At 38.0% G+C, this 19,606-nt stretch overlaps 1 protein-coding gene across 8 annotated transcripts in view; it reads left to right on the forward strand.

Annotated features, from left to right (window-relative positions):
* The window catches only part of LOC127369612 (disks large-associated protein 1-like), a 152,260-nt gene that overhangs the window by 72,629 nt on the left and 60,025 nt on the right, over nucleotides 1-19,606 (forward strand). For all 8 annotated transcript variants that reach the window (XM_051411178.1, XM_051411171.1, XM_051411195.1 and 5 more), the window contains one exon: nucleotides 15,604-15,818. In XM_051411178.1, coding sequence (XP_051267138.1) covers nucleotides 15,604-15,818 — 215 coding nt within the window. The remainder of the gene's footprint in view (nucleotides 1-15,603; nucleotides 15,819-19,606) is intronic.

Below are 19,606 nucleotides of genomic sequence, written 5' to 3' on the forward strand. Positions count from 1 at the left end.
ACTGTTTATTTGTTGCCATCCCTCTGTAAAACTAAATAACACATTAGATAAGATCAGATAAGATAAGATATTCCTTTATTTATCCCCCTTAGGAGAAATTCAGGTTGACACAGCAGCAATAGGGCAAAGTGCAAAACAGAGAACAAAGAATATCACAATAAAAATATTACTAATATTATTATTGTTATTATTATTACTAATATTAGAAGATACAAAACTATAAATTAAAGTATATAATTTAATCACATATTGTAAGTTACAGAGCATATTAAATCGATTTTAAAGTGTGGCATATTGTTGAAATAACCCTTAACATAGCTAGTATAATTGCTACAGTCATGTGGCAAATAATTAGCACTTTGTCTGTTAGCTCAGCGCTAACATATATTAGGAATATTAATCCTGCTCTCTAATTAATCTTGATTTTGTGCATTCAAGACACTTTCTGTGTATTTTAGTGTTACGACTCACTATATACTGAACTAGAGAGTGATTTGAAACACGGCCTCAAACTTTATTTGATCAGCTGAAGCTATTTTTACCTTGCTTTGACAAAATTATAAGGGCCTGTTGGAGATGTAGTGTTGCTCCCTTCAGTTGATGAGCAAAGATGTGGGCTGCTTCTTGCAGTGCATTCTGGGAATTTTCAAAGGAAGATTCTCATGAAGGTTTAAGAGCTAAAAGCACAGGGCACTAAACATTTGGTCAAACGTACTGAAGCCCAAAGTAGAAGACAAGATGCACTGAGGGACAAAAAAAGTAATTTTATACTTTTCTACATTAAAAATGTAATCTTGTAATGTTGCTGCTTTATATGGCAACCCTGTAAGGGATCAGTGGATCTGCATCCCAGTTTGGTGGGCTGCTGTGAGCCAAAGTCCGGGGTCTTTTCCAACAAAGTCCCTGCATTGCTTTAGTGTTTGGTTGGAATGACAACTGCAGATTTACATAGCAAGAAAAGATGATTGGATATCACTGGCTAAGGCTGGGGACACACTAGATTATGATTCAATCTTCAGACAACAGACAGAATATAACAAAATATAATATATATTGGTCCTTGTTCTGTCTATGCCCGACTTCACAGGTTGCCAATAGATCCTTGGATCTTTGAAATGTTACATTAAATGTATTTAGTCTTTTAATTAATTTAAATAATTTAAAATGATATTGTGTAATTAGTATTAGGAATGCAACTATTTGCAACAATTATTTTCATTTTTTCTAAAATGTCAGAGCACATTGATAATTTGCCCTTCAAAATTTCCCAAAGAGCCAAGTGATGTCATCAAACTGCATCTTTTGTTTGACCAACAGTCCCAAAACCCAAACAGGTTTATCATTTTTGCTAAAAAGAATGAATGATTATCAACTTACAACTAGCTTACAACTAGCTCATTTACTCAAACATTTATTAATTTTAAGTTTCAACAGTTAAATCACTAAACTGGCTGTTTTTTACTCTATTGGTCTGATTAACCAATATGAATTAAAATACCTCTTGCCTGTGTAATAATATATATTTTATCAATACTATAATTCTGAATAATTGTTATGGAAGACTGGACTGTGATCATTTTTGCTTTTTAAGTAGCCTGTTGGCTAGTTAGCTATTTAACATTTTTGACTAGATCTTCATCAGTGTTAATTTTGTTGACGAAGACTGACGAAAAATATTCGTCAACGAACCTTTTTCACGGACGAAAACTAAATAAAAACTAAATAGAAAGCAGATATGATGATGAAGACTGTGACGAAATATAACTGACACTTAAGTCAGCGAATAAAAATGAGACAGAAATGTTAGGGAGGGACGAATGGAGAAGAGATCCAATCAGAACTACTCTTCTTGTGGGACAAGTTGGGAAGAAATCCAATCAGAGCGAATCTTTGAGGGTAGGTTGATCTATGCAGAGGCATTTTAAAAAGCCGCGGCAAATACAGGCGCAACAGCTAAACGAGTTTGCAGAACTTCGCACAGTTTCGAGGACGTTTTCACATCAGTTAGGTTGTTTACTTTATATTTAGTTGTGTTTAGTTGCACAGTCTTAGTTACACAGCTTTGGCTGATTTCAGTTGACTTCACTCGTTAGCAACACGCTAACGTTTTGCAGTGCACCCGGTCCGAGGGCAATGTCTCATGAACAACAGAAATGTCAGAGCTAGGTCTAGGACGAAAACGAAGAATTGACATCTGGTCACACTTCACATATGACAACAAGGACAACAAGACCGTTTGTAAACCGTGTGGAGCAAAAATCGCTCCACCACCAACTTGAAGTGACATTTACAGACGACTCATCCAGAAATACATGGAAAGGTTAGCATACACACTGAGGTTATTTTATCAGATAAACCACCCTGATTTAGTCGACTAAAATCTGCTAATATTTGGTCTACTAAAACTAGTACTAATACTAAAAGACTAAGACTAAGACTAAATCAGTATTTGCTGTCAAAATTAACACTGATCTCCATTACGGAGAAAGACCTGCAGGGTTGTGCTGCTTCAGAAGTAAAGTTGTCAGAAGAAAGAGTTTCTTGCTCTTTTTAAACAGTTGTCAAACACTGTATAAATGCAGAATGTTGCTGGCCTCTTACTTAGTTGTGTCTTCTCATTTTTTAGATAATAACCTTTACTCAGAAATATCAAAACATATTTCTGAAAAACAAGATTTGTGTAGCAAAATAAAATATAGCTCAGAAATAGAACCCAAACACCAGATGACAAACTGAAGTCTAACATCAGTTGGTAAAAAGCAGGCTTTTGACCACTCTATGGCGCTGTCTGTCATACTCTTATTATTAGGGGTGAGTGCTATGGACAACATCTAAAGATGGAGTAACCAGATGGTAAATCTAGTAAAATAAATACCTGATGATTTAAAGAATTTCCTTGCATCAATGCAAAAAAACTTCTAATCCCATACTGTCATAAAGCTTTTGCATTAAATTGACATTGCCTGCAATGGTTTTATACAGTCAGATATGTCAAAGGGATCCAGGGCTTCCCAAATATTTTTATGTCAAGGACCCCCACCATAGATGCCCAATAGACCACACACTTAATTGTGAGGATTTTGTCTTAAAGGTCCAGTGTGTAACATTTAGGATGATCCATTGTCAGACATTGAATATAATATTTACAGGTATGTTTTCATTAGTGTATAATCACCTGAAAATAATTATATCATTTTTGTTAACTTAGAATGAGCTATCTTCATTTACAGGGGGAGCAGGTCCTCTTCTATGGAGTCCGCCATGTAAAACCACCATGTTTCTACAGTAGCCCAGAATTGACAAACCAAACACTGACTGTAGATTGGTCCTTTGGCGAGTTTTGTGGGGTTACATGGTTACAACCTGCAACTTTACCACTAGATGCTACTAAATCACACACTGGTCCTTTAAGGAATCCCTTCTGAGCTATTTATTGTCAGGTGTGAAGATAAAAACATCTTTACAGTTGATCAAACTATTATTATTTGTTTCCTTGTTGTTCCATCTTCCAAAAACAAAACAAAAATGTTAATATGTTAAAGGGACATTGTGTAGTGTTTTAAGTATTTTATTAGCTAAAATCAATGTCATCATTCATAAATGTGTCCTCATTGGTGTAAAATTACCTCTGCCAATGATCTGACTTATCCTCGTAAGCAAAGAATTTCTTATCTGTATATACATTGGACGGGCAAGTCCATGGAGGCTTCCGGTCCGCCATTTTGAAAAACATCGGGGTAATGAAGGAGAAAGACTTTCAAAGGGACGCTGAAGCTGCCTGCTTTCTCCTTGACAGGTAGGCTTCTTGGTACATAACGGCTACCGTAGTTGCAATACGCATTTGAAAACGCGAGGCTCTAGAGAGCACTATTCGTTTGAATGCAAAATACAATTTCACCTCTAGATGGGAGAAATTCCTACACACTGTCCTTTTAAAATATTATATTCCTCTTTTTGCTAGGGACACCCTAAAACCCCCTCAAGGACCCCCATTGATTCCCAGGCCCCAGTTTTAAAACCAGTGGCTTAATCGTAATAAAGACCAGCCCCATCTGGCACCAAAGACCAGTCGAGAGCAAGTAACCACTTTAGTTTCACCAGCAGTCCTGAGGTTTGACATAAATTTGGGTTTGGGGTTTGGTTACTTTTGCACACAAAGTGGTGTTAAACAGTGCAATAATGCAAAAAGCAAAATCTCTAACTAGGGCTAATTAACAGATCAACTGTTGAATATGTATTCAGTATCATGTTGGTGCGTCCACAGCCTTAGAGGGAACATTGCTCCCTACCACCAGTCTATATCTCTGATCTCCCAAGAACCCCACTGCCACCTCTTCCCTCTTCTCCACCACTCCTCTCCTACCTACCTTTCCTCCACTCACCCAACTCACCCCCACAATTCTTATCCACCCCAACCCCCCTGCCACCCACCAACCCACCTCCACCTCCTTTACTTCCTCTTGGTTTGGAGAGCCTTCCTCTTCCTTCTCCTCTTCCTCCTCTTTCCTCCTTTTTGAGTTGAAGAGAGAAGTAAGTGCAGAGCCAGTAGCAGCCTTACTCTCTCAAAGCTAGGTAATGACATGAACTCATGAAGACCAACATCCTTTTTCCTGTTTGTAGACTTCATTTTTAATTTAGTAGTGCTTCCCTTCCTGCCTCTCTACCAGTTATCTTTGCCTCTCCCTTCTCTTTCTGTTGGCTTCTTGTTGTGCTGTGTTGTACTGTGCAGTTCTTAGAAGTGTTGTGTTGAACTGTGTTGAGAAGGTGTTTAACTACACATACATTTTAAATTAAAATTTTAAAATTGTTGGTAAGCTTTTGAGGAGCCCAAATTGTATTGTTAAATTTGAGTCAACTTGTGATTACATAAGTTCCAACAAATCCGTGAAGGACCTCACCAGTGGTTTTAAAGATCCCCTGTTGACCTTTAGCATTGGAGCTGGTTTGTGTGTTATGCAATACACATTCCAACCATAGACAGAATCATTAAAAATGGACGTCGTCTCTGTGACACCATTCACTGATCAACAGAGGGCACCAGCAAAGTCAGGGAAGAAGAAGACTGCAGCTAGTACTGTGGATGTAAACAAAGTTCAATTTAAATAACTTAAAAAATTTATAAGAGGAAGGAAATGTATTCAAGATTTTTGTTCCAACTTTTTTGTTGTGTAACAGTTCCGTATGGGCCACAATGTCAAACCCAGCTGACAATCCTAGCTACATCAGCTGATCTAGCCCACATCCGCTGATAGCTCAGCTGATTCCCTTTCATGTATCAAATTGGCAAACCTAATACTTACCTACTTATTTAAGCTGCTTTAGCCCACTCACCCTTGCTGCTTCCTTTGAAAGCTACTTTGCAACACACCTCCACCCCAGATCCTCCTTGTCATGCTTGGTCCGTCTTAGTCAATGTAATTTCTGATGTCACTGATGCCTGTACTGTTCTGTACCATAGGGGGTAGGGGTGGGTAAAAAAAAATCGCCGCCCCGAAACTGTACACAGAGGTAAAGACAGCGGTTTTGGAGTCGTTGAAGTCGGCACTGAATCGATATCGAAGCATTTAAATCAATATCGAATCGAATTGATATCGAATCGAATTGTGACCTAAAGAATCAAAATCGAATTGAATCGTGAGGTTCTTAACAATACCCAGCCCTAATAGGGAGGTCTTTGCTGCTCCTCTCCTCGCTTAGGCTTTCCATATTTAAACATGGAAGGGCAGAGAGGTCCTAGAACAGAGCTATACTGCCAAATATAACAGACGGAGATGGAAATCACAGTTTTTTCTTTAATCAAAGTGGTCCTGTCTGAAATGTTGTTTACAAGAAAACTCCACATGGCACCTTTAAGCCAAATAACTGCCTTCTGGGAGTGCCGGTCTTACAGCCATATTTTAGCTTTTGTAATAATTTGTGATACTGTTTTCAGTTCCAAAATGAAATGTCTGGTGATGCAGCCACCATAAAGGTTAGCACTTCGCCCACCAAAACATGTGATTTCTAACTCATGCTAGCTATGATTTTGCTTGTAAAACAATCTTTAATCCTCAGAATAATTTCCATGGCAAAAATAAACATCACCTTCTGTGTAGCAGGACAGATGTTGCACCTACGAGTAGATCTGATCGGACACACTTGGTACACCACATTTCTGACCCAAAAATTAAGGAGGGATAAACACCTTTGTCAACTTTACTGTGTACTGACAAGAAAAATTGTAGCAAATGGCTCTGTTGTGCATAGTTTGTCATGTGTTACAACTCCAGCAGCAGCTGCTGTGTCGGTTCAGAGGCAATTTCAGCAGTGTCACTCTGTTCGCCTTAGCAGCATTTCCTTCTCGATATAATCTGGCTCAAACCGAAACACTACGACATTCGTTGTCATCTGAGCTCCTAGTCATGACATTGTCTGTTCTTACTTTGCAAAAGTACTGCTTGTTTTAGGTATGCACCGATTCTTGGCCGATACTGATGTTTAAAATAACAGTTAGGCTGATACCAGTGTTTTTTTGTTATTTAATCGCCTTTTTATGCCAGAGAGACCAAGGCATCTACAAAGATAAGCATCTTTGCCTCTCTGTTAATTCCGCTGCATGGAGCACATCAGTATTTGTGTGCAGTTTGTACCAGTGCTGGAGGACGGAGGTGATTACTTCTCCAATATCTGACAAACTGGTCCAACCCTAGTTTGTTTATTAATTTGTATACCTTCAGCCCTGATTAACCAGACCCAGAGGAATGGTGGTTTATGTGCTGCATGCTGAAGTCAGCAAAATAACTTTCAGTTAGGCATGGCGCCATATGAAAATGTCCTGTCACTATTATCTTGGACAAAATAATTGCGATTCACAATATTATCACATCATTGAAAATGATGCTATTTTTTAAAACTTTTAAAATTGCAGAAACATACTGGAATCCCCTTACCTTACATTAGGTTAAGAAACAAATATTTTTTATAGCCTCACCAACAGTTGTGATAGACACATCATCTCGAATAGGATTTTGGAATGACTAGAGAGATGTAAGCCACTCTTTGTGGCAATTCAAAATACATCAGGAAATTAATACAATACTGTATGTTAGCGAGCTAGACTGCTTTTAAAAGTCAAACCATGTTGGGATTGTCACACTTATTATCATAAAAATCATATCTTATTATCTTAAAGTAATAAAAAAAAAGGTGTATAAAGCCAACAACATGTCGAATACATATTTAATTAAAATTGTATATCTTATATATATTCTCCTTTTTCCTTTTTTTAATTTTCAGTTTGAGAACATAAATTACCCTGCTCCTCTAAAGAGTAATGTTTCTGCCCTCTTAGCGAACAGAATGTTATTATGTATCAACTGAATCTTTGACTTCGAGTTACTTTTAATTGAACCTAAAACTATTGAACATTGAACCAAAATGATTTGGATTCAATATACAGATTGTTTCAGATCTGATAACAACATCCTGTATATGGCAAATACTGAGAAGTCAAATAATGGATGTAGTTCAACTCTAATTTCCAATGTGTTGTAACTTGTAGCTGTAAAAGTTAAATGGCCTCCTCAGCACTTGTTTTGTGTTACCTGTTCTGTGGTGTGGGATAAGTTTGTGTTTGAATGTATGTGTGTGTATGTTTAGGAATTCTTGCAGATGCATGGTTATTACTATGACATACACTACATCTGAATTACCAACACAACAGTGAATCTTCAAATGACCAAGTATACCATGAAGTCTGCTGAGGCTTTTTTTTCCCTCCGCTGCAGAGAGAACTTGGCCTTTATTTGTAGCAGGTTTATATTAGAGATGGCTTTGTCTTCCTGATCTGCTCAAATTTAAATGTGGCTTTGGTGCTACCTTCTCTTAGTGCACATATATCACTTTCATCCATGTTTACTTGATGTCTCGATACATTCAGTATAATGTCAGGTATAAAGTCATGTCTTACTACTCTTACTCTTCTTACTACTACTTACTACTTTAATATATATATATATATATATATATATATATATATATATATGAAACAGCAAACCCCTATTTGCTATGTAATTATAGTGGAGAATGACGTCACCCTCTCGTTCTGGTTGATCCCTGAGAAGTGTTTGTTTACTTTTTTAACTTTTTATTTCAACCAAATCAGAGTAGGTGATTGTTGGAACAGTGGAAAGAACAAAGACTGTTTTCTGTTTCTGTTCACTTTGAATTAAGTTACAATGTTAAGAAGATATTTTTGTCTATGGAGCCTGGTGGCAAGTGACTAAGTTTAATTCAGTTTTATTTGTATAGTGCCAGCTCATCACAAAAGTTCTCACAGGACAGCATACTCCTTATGAAATTATTTATAGTGACCCAACAGTTCCCCCCATGAGCAAGCACTTGGCGACGGCACCTTTTAAGAGTGATAGCGACACTTAGAATAACAATCTGAACCTGTCAGTGGTAAAAACAACAACTTTTAGTGGACAGACTTTGATGGCCGCATTTGTCCCAAAGGATTAGATGGCAGCTGTAACAGCACATTTTGCGCCTTTTTTCTCGTCTAACTCAGCGAATTAAGGATTTATTTCGAACAAACTTGTGTCGGTGATTGTCTTTCCACTGTTCTAAGAACAACAACAACAAAGACCATTTTGGTGAGTTTTTTGAATGAAGTGTATTTTTATGAACTAGGAAGTGAACATTTTTTTGGTCTGAGATGCCAGACTAGATGGCATCTAGTCTGAACATCATAGACAGCATCTTTAAGTTCCTGCCAGCAAAGATGAGTGAAACCAGCAGTGGTGAATGTGACATGACTCTGCTGTGCTGATGGAATTAGTGCTATGGAAATGTACATTATGACTTCACCATGTGACCCATTATAGCACAGGTAATTTCACTCACCTCAATAATTTTATAAGGGGGACATTTGTGTTGTAGTAGAGAATGTATAGCCTTCATAGAAACATACTTAGTTATTTTAACTAAAAGCATCCTGACCCCCATTAGGTTGTTGGTTGTCTGTTCAGGGAACATGATAACCAGGAAGCATATCTCTGGTGTAGTGCTTTCAGTATGTCATTTCTGACTCTAGCGCCAGTTTGTGCCTCTCATGGATTAGCAGTAACATCACCGGTTATTATTTCAGAGAAACCGATGGTTACTTCTGTGGCCCAAATTTATGCTAAAACACAAGCGCACAAACTGGGGCTTTTCTGACCCCAGCTGATGGGACGTATCATCAGAAGTGCTGTGTATTTCAGCATCCAGTACACCTGAGTGGGCAGGAGACAAAGAGATCATTTAGTGGCTCAGACTTGTTGTTTCACATCCACTCTATGCTCTCTGTGTGCCTTCTATCAGTCTCAACAAGCAGCGGTGTGACTCATTTATTACTGTGATACAGACAGTTATTCCAAGCTACTGACAGACGGTGAAAAGGTTTTTTTTCAGTTCTCAATGTCTTCTGGAATTTTGTGAACAATCTACTCTGAAGTGAAAGTGAGCATATTCTACCTTTTTAAGGGGAGTGTTTTGGGCAGCTTTGTGTTTTATTGTTTAAAAGTTTCACAGATGAAGGTAGTCATGCAGCATCCATCTGACATCCATCTGGTAAATCAGTAGGGGGCATCAAAATGCGCAATCACTCTGAGTAACTTTGAATTGCAATAGTGCCAGGTAATTAGATATAGTACATTTTGTAATAGTATAGTAAAATTAAGAAACTGTCCATGAATAAAATAACCAGACAGAAATGTCTGTTTTAGCTAATATACATGAAACTCTACCTCTGAGCCACAGCCGCCCCTAAGTGCCATCAAAGTACAGCGACTAAAAGTTGAACTAATGTTCTAAATCTCATATATATAACCTTTAAAGATCAAAGCACTTCACCAAATTGATCCAGAAAATAAAAGTTGTGCTCATTGGTCGCCCACATTGGTCTAATGCACCTATAGATATGAAAGGGAGGGACATTTTGAGCATTCAGTGTGCATACAGTCACTGCTAACAGAAAGCCTTCTCCTGTATCAGCACGTAGTTGTTTATGTCCATTAAACACCAGGCTCTGCCTGGTGGGTTATAAGCTCAGGGACAGTCTGTGCCAAACATATTCAATTTGTTCCAGAACATCACATGACCACAGTCACACCGAGAAACTGTATATTCAATTCAATTCAATTCAATTCAGTTAAATTCAGTTTTATTTGTATAGCGCCAATTCATAACAGAAGTTATCTCAGGACACTTTTCAAATAGAGCAGGTCTAGACCGAACTCTTTATAACATTAATTACAGAGACCCAACAGTACCACCATGAGCAAGACCTTGGCGACGGTGGCAAGGAAAAACTGCCTGTTAAGAGGCAGAAACCTAGGACAGACCCGGGCTCTAGGTGGGTGGTCGTCTGCCTCGACCAGTTGGTACAAAAACAAGTACAAATACTTTGTTACTGTTACTTGTTTGTTAGTAATTTTTTCAGGTATCTCAGCTATTTACTTGAGGTAACTCTACCTCAAGTACTACTAATAGTATTTATGTTTTACCCTTCATTTTTTCACAAATATCTGTACTTCCTACTCCATACACTTTCAAAACAGGCTTGTTACTTGTTACTGTTAAAAGCATTTGAGGAGAAATAGCGATTTTTATTTTTATTTTGCATCATTGCACACCTTACAAACATCAAGACCGATTGATATTACGACAGTAACATGACGGAACAACAAAAACAATATAAAAGACATAGAGGGCATGGATGAGAGGAAAACTCGACCATGTTTGGTTCAGTTAGCTCAAAAACAGCCGGTACAAATGTCCTTCAGAGAAACCAACAGTACTTTTTACTTTTATTAATACATTTCAGAGCCTGTACTCACTCCTACTTGAGTAAAGAATTGTGTACTTTTTCCACCTCTGATAGTTAAAGGTCCAGTGTATAACACTCAGAAGGATCCAGTGCTAGAAGTGAAATACAATATTCATAGGTATGTTTTTATTAATGTATCACCTGAACATAAGAATTGTGTTTTTGTTACCTTAGAATGAGCCGCTTACTGTGTATGTAAAGACGCTGAGCTTCGCCTTCCATAGAGTCCGCCATGTTGAACCTTCATGTTTTTACAGTAGCCGGACGAGAACAGACAAAATTCTGGCTCTAGATAGGGCCTTTTGAAATTTTCATGTGTTTCATGGCTTCCATAATTTCTCCTTCACACCTGGAAGGGAAGGGTGAAGTGAGGGAGTTGCTATCTGCAACTACACTGCTAGATGTTACTAAATCCTACACACTGGACCTTTAAAAGAAACACTGACTGCAGGTACACTTTGTTTTCCAGACCTCCCTAAATGTCCTGATATACTCCAAAAACGGACAGGGATAAGACAGTAGGGCAGGGCAGGGTGTTTAGCTATGTGGATGTTCATACATATGCAGTCATTTGCTGTTGGGCTGGGGGGTGTGAAAAACCCCATTGAGTTTAGTTCAAATACAACACAGATCAGGAGTTTGCAACATCAGCTACAAGCGGCACATCAGAGCAGTTACATTAAAGTTGTCCCTATTCTCCTCGGCTGTATGTGTTCAATCTGCAAATGATTATCTCCTGCATCTCAACAGCACGGCTGCTGGCTGCACTGCTGCGGTACCTCTTATTTCTAATGCTGCTGCCTTAAGCCATCAAAACAGCCAAGTGTTACCAAGGAAACAATCTACAGGCGGTAATATAAAACACACAGTAAGTGCTCTGGACATACTTATACACACTGAGTCACTGTGACTGTCACATGCACACAGACTTATTCTTTAAAACAGAGTGAGGCAGATAATGTTGTATCGTTAAAATAGCATCAGATCTGCAGCCGGCAGCGTCTGCGCTAATGACAGTGTAAACCAGAGAAAGCAGCTTCCACTCTTCCTCCACTGTGCCATTACTGTAGAATGAGTATTGAGCTGCAGTGGAAGTGAGTCCTGTGCGTGGGTGAGAGGCGCTGCTGATGATTCTGCAGCTGGTCCTTTCCCCGCATTCTCTTTTTATAGCCAAACTGCTCATTTGTGTCTCTTTGACGTCACACACACACACACACACACACACACACACACCAAGAGAGAGAGAGAGAGAGAGCGCGAGCGCGCACCCAGCAGATCTGTTCAGCCTCTCTCCTTCGGTGATTCATATATAATTAGTCAGAGTAGCGGTGCAATTCTCCTGCTGTCTGTCTCGGTTATTGTCTGTCAAATTCTCACACCTTGGCCTCTAGTCTGAAGGCGGTAAACGCTCACAGGTTTGACACAGCGCCGTTCCAGCTGGCTCAAAAAGGTGTGGCTAATTAAAAATAATGAGCCGTGGTGGGTTGCATATATATTAACCATAGATTATGAGCTACAAACATCATAGAGCTGCATCACAGCTTAACATGCTGTCATTATCAGGAAAGTTTCAGTTCAGCAGCCAGGTTGAGAGCCAGCATTAGAAAAGTTAAAACAAAAGAGCTAATAGAACAATGAGAAGTAAACAAAAAAGCCTATTAAGTATGTATGATTGTTAAAAATGAACAGTTATCAGTAATTCAATTAACAAATACATAATACAGACAGAGAAGGTTCTAAAATATCAGGAAAAATTCTCTGATCAATATTCCCAGGAAATAATCTGCTCAAAATTCATCCAAATTGCTATTATACATAAACTTCCTACAGTATTTACAGTTTATCAGTGATTCTGTACTGTTAATATTATGCATTTAATATAATGTGAAATATCCATAGAATATGTCACTGAGTCAGATTCAGATACTCATCAGTTACTTAAAATATATTATTTCTTACTGTGATAAACTATAAATATATTTTATGATATAACATGTAATATATATCCTAATATATTATATAATATATAACAATATTACATAATATAGCATAACGTAGCATAACAGTGTGTCATCATATATGTTATAGTATGTTATGTTATATATCATATCTATATAGCTATATCATAATATATATTATAACATAATATAAAAATATAACATATCATTAATCTAATATAATGTAATATAATATAGAATAATGTACAATTACATAATATAGCATAATATAACATTACATAACATAATATAATATAACAAAAAAAATCTTATATGGTATTGGTATTTGTAATTGTTCTATTTGTAAAGTATCTTTCTCACTTTGTTGTAATTTAACAGGACGTTGGTGGCCATGTCAAACTCAGACAAAAACAGTTATTATAAGAAAGTAGTTATTAGTCAATTGCACCAATTAACCGCCCTCAGACTATAGGCCTCTGCTGTGTCTCCTTATTAATTCCTTTCACTGGCTGTAGTCTCTGTATTGTGTTTGTATGATTTCTCTGTGTGAAATAGCATCTCTACATACAAGCTTGATCATGTCTACACAGACAGTGGTATTACTGTGAGGACAAAGACCTCATTCTGAACACATTTTAAAGAAACTAGTTCTGTAGAAAGTCATTTTGTTACTGTTGAATTTTTAAACATTATTTCTCAATGTAGTGAGCAGCACTCCACTTACTTCAATCGTACTGGGGTGGAAGCAGAACTCTGAGACAGATCTCTGAAAAGGGACTCATTACTGTCCATCTGATTGGTCAAATACCACTTGAGGGAAGTGACATTATATTTTTGTTATTGGGGTGACCCTGCATCTTTATTATTATTATTATTAGCATCTTGTTGTCAAGATTTTTCTGGGTCATAGTTTGTTTTTCTGGGTTAGGGTGTGTTTTCTCTTTGTGTGAGGGAGTTAACGTAACATCCGGTTTTAAATTCTATCAAAGAGAACAGCCAAAAGTTATAATATTTTAACTTTGGACAGCAATGCAGTCTACCGTTAACGTTGCCGGTATTCCCTGCCAGCCTCACTTAATTTTACCGTCCTACTCTCATTCTCTAACATGGCATCCAGTTAGTTACTAACTTAGTTAGTATGCCTGAATTCATGTGAATGCAGCATTTATTTGTCATTTAGATATTCATTTATTTTTTTGTTATTTTTATATACCCTAACCCTTTGGCAGTTAGTAACACTGTGTTTCCATAGTCCGTCTACAGATAGTTAAGATTTCAGCAGCTTATTGCAGTCTTTTTTTTTTCCTAAAATGCCTAGTTTCACAACAGCTTTTCAAAATAAATGCGTTTTTTTCCAATACAATTGCAGGACGAAGTGAAAATTGCAAAAATGATTGCAATTTGTTTTTTCACACATTAAAAATTGAAGGCAACTTGTTCCAGTGAGAATAAAATCACTAGTAGTTTTGTGATTAATGGCTCAGCGTTTTGCAGTGAAATTACAAGGTCATGCAGAATTCATGGGGGTTTGTTGAATTTGCATTGTTCCCATTGTGCCCTGGTAAACCTGGAATACATGGAAGGGGTTAGAGATTAGTTTTCCAGTCATGGACAAAAACCTGGAAATTAATTATTATAATGAGCACATATCCTGGAAATAATCTGTGTTGTCCTGGAAAAGTTTTATTGTAGTTTAGCCCCTCACTCAGATCACTCAAACCTGGGTCCATATTTAGTTTGAAACTTGACTTTTGATAGGCTGAGCTGTGTGCCATCATGACACTTCAAAGCAGGTTTACTAGAAGAGGAGTGGAATGGACATTTACAGCGAGTCATCAATGGTACAGTTATAGTTATAGACTGTATTAAACTGTAAACTGTAGTCAATTCAGAGGCTGCAGCATAACAATTGGCACAAAGAATGAAAGTGAGCTAACGTGACACTTCCTCATGAGCTTGCATCATTAAACAAAGAGGAATAATATAAATACTAGATCTACTGGTAAATTATATGACCGTTTATGAGCAAGTGCCATCCTGTATTGTCAAGAAAAATGATTTGTAAGAGTTGGAACCCTGATTTGTGTTAATTTAGTTGTGTTAATTATCGCAACTTCCTGGAGGGACTGTGGTTAAGGCTTGGTTAGGTTTAGGCACAATGTTCATGAATTGTCACACATACACTCACGTAGCTGTTACTAGTCTGTATATAAAAAAAACTACAGACAAAGCGAAACAGTTGAAATGTTATGAATACTCTTACTATCTGTTGGCGGACTATCCACAGTGTTACCCAGTTATTGCCAGTAAAACATATCTCACCCCACATAACAAGACCCTCAGGTTAGATCAGTGCGGACACATACTGTAAACACACACATTATACAGTCTCTCCTGTGCTGTATGGACACAGTCTTGAACTGAGCTGACTCCTGGAAAGCAGATGTATGATCTAGCCAGAGAGAAATTTCAGGCCGACCTGAGCAGACAAATACACATACTGTTCCATGCTAATTAGCCCACAGACTGTGGCACAGCAGTGTGGGAGCTGTGTGTGGATGCATGTGTGTCAGAGAGGGGTGGATTAAGAAAAATGCCAGCCATCAGTTTAGTTCAGTCTGTGTGTTTGGCTGCTAGATCTCGCTCTGTGTTGTGCTGCATGTTAGCTGTGTGTTTCTAGGTTCCATGTACCACCAGGACAGTTTAGTTAGCCAGTTTGGTGGCTGGGACTCACACAGCAGTGGAGCAGATCCTCCTGACAGTGTCTCTCTGTCCTCTCCGCCCGTCCGGCAGGTACCTCAGGACGAGTGGAGCGGTTTCTCTCCCCTTGGGAAGGAGGATGACATCCCCTGTCGGAGGATGAGGAGTGGCAGCTACGTCAAAGCCATGGCTGAGGACGACAGCGGAGACTCTGAGGGGAGTCCCAAACCCTCCCCCAAGGTCCAGGCACGCCGGGCCAGCTACCTGAAAGCCACACAACCATCACTGACTGAGATGACCACTCTACAGTAAGATTCTCACTTATTTTCTTCACATTATGTGTTAGCATGAATCTTGTCAATCAAGTTTTTCTCTTTCTATTCTTACCCTTCCTTTAAGGCTTATTCAAAACTGATTAAAACAGTGAAAATTTCACATTAGAAACCACCTTTTAAGACTTTTAAGAGTTTCCACTGACATATTTTATGTATGGAAGCCAATTTCTGCCAATGAAAAAAAAAAAAAAAAAAGATTATAATGAGAAACTTTAAAAAAAATATTGACTTTGCATCTCAGTCATTACTGTGACAGACTGTGACTATCAACATATATAAAGATAGATGTTGCGTCTCCACTTTCTCCCGCTGTACAAAAATGAAGCCAAACTTTCGGATTACGGCTCTGCTATCTTTCGCCATTCGGAGCCAGAGTCTTTGCAGTAATGATCGGGGTAAGCGCCACAGTATCAAACTCCTGCCCATACGGCATGTATGTTTTTCATTGGGCGCCCGATTGGCTCAGTCGGTGTAGCTGGCGACCCATGTACGGAGTTGCTGCAGCGGCCCGGGTTAGGGTCCGGCCTGCGGCCCTTTGATACGTGTCGTCCCCTCTCTCTCTGCCCCCCTTTTCTGTCTATCTCGGCTGTCACTATCAATAGGGGCAATAAAAGGCCAAAAAAATAACTTTAAAAAAATAAATAAATAATGTTTTTCATTTATTTAAAAAACTATTCTATTCTATACAGAAAGCATAATAAGGGCAATATCAAATTCCATACCGTTTTATACTGCATAGAAACCCTGCAAAAAAAACATTAACTTTGGGGAGGGAGGAGCAGAAAGGCCAACTAATTTTTGGGTTTAGTTAGTTCATTATCTGACTGCTTAGGTTCATATGAGAGGTTTGTTAAAAAAAAAACCAAAAAACCACAAAAAACCACAAATAAAAAAAAAAAGGAAAAATTAAAAAAATATTTTAATAAAAAAAAAAAAAAAAAAAAAAAAAATAAAAAAAAAAAAAAAGGTTTTGCAGTGATCATGTTATAATCATGATTTTTAACTGTAGACATTTTTTGAGAACCATCAGAAAAACCAGTGAGTTTTACAGAAGCTCCTCACGATTGCAGCCTGATTTCATTAATTAAATAGAATCAGTTCATTTCACACTGATCCTTTATCATATGTGATTATGATGAACAGCGCGTTCGGCCTCTTTGTCACTGAAGCCATGTTATATGAAGCCTCCAGCAGGATGCCGTGTACTCTGATTAGCTAATTAAGAAACAGATGGGGCTTGTCAAGATGAACCTGAACAGCTGAAATATATTAATACATGCTTGTGTATATATCTTCATTTCATATTTAAAATATTGTATATTATTATATTGTTATTGTACACTATTTGCAGAAAATATTTCTCCACAGTGTATCTTTACAAAATCAACTTACTGTTCTTACAGTAGTTTTCTTGTAATTATTAATCCAATCTGTCTATTGCCAATTAAAACTGCTAAAAATCACTGTTTCTCTAACGCTGTTAGACGGACAAAGGACGTTGGAGGGGCTGCGAGCTGAGCTGCTGCTAACATTAGCTCAGCTTGTTTCTCTGATAACTTAAGATCCAGACGTCTGATGACTAAAATCCTTCATCCGGTTCAAATCTAGAGTTAAAAAGCACCAAGATCTAAACAGTGGATGGTAACAATGTGGCTTCAGACTGGATAAAAAGTCAATGTATGACAGCTTCTGGCAGACAACCACAACGCTGACACAGGCACAAAGGGGATATGACGCCACTGACAGGCGACCAGTGAGCAACGCAGCATTACCTGAATAAAATGACAGATTTCTCTGAGTTTGAACATTGTTGGAAACATTTGGGATAATGGAAGTACACAACTCAACTACATACAGAACATAGATCTAGTCTGTCTAATCTCTGTTTATAGACATTTTGATGTGGATGTCTTCTTTGTTGTTATGCAGAATTTAAATTTGAAACCAGTGTACTTTCATTGGCTGAAACTATTACTTATTTTAAGTGTCCATAGATTCAGGGTCTGGAAAGGCTAAATGCAATGCTAGTCTTATGTCCTCTAAGTAATATTCTGTGGAAGCATTCTCAGGGCTGCTAAAGCTAGGCTTGGTAAGTCTCCCAGACAGGACAGAGGTGTTATCTTCAGTCTGATCTACAACAGGATGCCAGAAATATCAGCTTTGTCTGATTAAACTTTGACAGCTCTCTAAATAGTGAGAGTAATAGCAGTGAGTCCTCAAAGCTGCCACTTTGCTTTTTCTGTTGTCTCTTCTTACTGTGTCATGTATGGACCGGCCTCTATTGTCTTAAAAAAAGAGGGGGCAATTGTTTGAAGCAGGTCAGTGTTTATTATATTTAATATATTTCTGGGTTTTCGTGCTTTCTTCCTTTCAGCTCAGTCAGTCCTTGAAGCGTTTCAGTAGGAGAGAGTTGTTTTCTAAAGAGATATTTGGAAAGAAAATCAAAAAAATCACCCCATCGTATGATGGGGTATATATATGATATATATATAATATAATAAACACTGAAACGTCAAAAATACATCCCCGATATATAGTGGACTAGTTGTTGCACGTTTATGATATTAATTTAATTATTTAAATATACATACAGTTTATTTTAACAACAAAATTTCAGCCCCACTCTCCCGCGGCATTCCAGTCAAAAGCTCCTGTGCTAGTAGTCTAAACTGCCCCCCATCCTTCAAGTTCCTAGTCAGGGTACAGTCAGTTAGTAGGACCACTAAGTCACTAATAGCAGCTAGTACAGTTAGCATATGCAGCAGTGCACCAGTAAGGGGCTCCCTGTTTTACAAGAGAAAAAGTCCATGTTGCAACAACTGTTACAAGCTGCAGCCCCCGAATGGAGTTTAACGTTGGTTTTGTTTTTCTCTGGCTAATGAAAAGTGGGAAGAATAAGGATCTTTACACTGACTACTTGGATACTTTTTTAGTATTAGTTTGGTTTTGACCATATCTGTAAAACTAAACTAGTTGGTTTCTCTCTGGCCATTAAATCACAATGCTCTGCAGTTGAATACTTAACACCTTCACTCTGGCCCTTTAAAAGACCTTGGTAGATTGTCACAGATGTTAGAGAAGAGCATTATGATAAGCAACTGTTATAGTACAGAAAACCCTATATATATCATTTTGGTGTAGGTCAGAAATGAACAAGTCACAAATAAGTTTCAAGTTAATGTGCTGGGAATCAGGTTGCCAGGTTTGCATGGAAAATGATAAATAGTAAATGGACCTGTACTTGTATAGCGCCTTTCTAGTCTTCCGTCCACTCAAAGCGCTTTTACACTACGTGCCACATTCACCCTTTCACACACATTCACTCAGTGATGGCAAAGTCCAGCGAACAGAACGCATTCATACACATTCACACACCGATACACAGCATCGGGAGCAATTTGGGGTTCAGTATCTGGCTCAAGGAGGAGCCGGGGATCGAACCAACAACCTTCCAATTAGTGGACGACCCGCTCTGCCTCTGAGCCACAGCCACGTGCACCAGAATCACTCGATCATGTTTCATAAATTAAACACAATTCCTCTCAATATATATAAAAATTAGCATATGTCTTAAGTCTAAATCAAGTCTCAAGTCATGAATATCAAGTCATAGTCACATCAATTCTTATCAATGTTAGTGCAGTCTCAAGTCTTCAAATTTGCGAATTGAGGCGAGTCGTATGACTCGAGTTCCTCACCCCTGTTCAAAAGATGCCTACTTCTGACTTTCTTATGTATTGGCCTGTATGATGTATGCAGGT

Source organism: Dicentrarchus labrax, unplaced genomic scaffold (genome assembly GCF_905237075.1).
Source record: "Dicentrarchus labrax unplaced genomic scaffold, dlabrax2021, whole genome shotgun sequence".
NCBI classification, from domain to species: Eukaryota; Metazoa; Chordata; class Actinopteri; family Moronidae; genus Dicentrarchus; species Dicentrarchus labrax.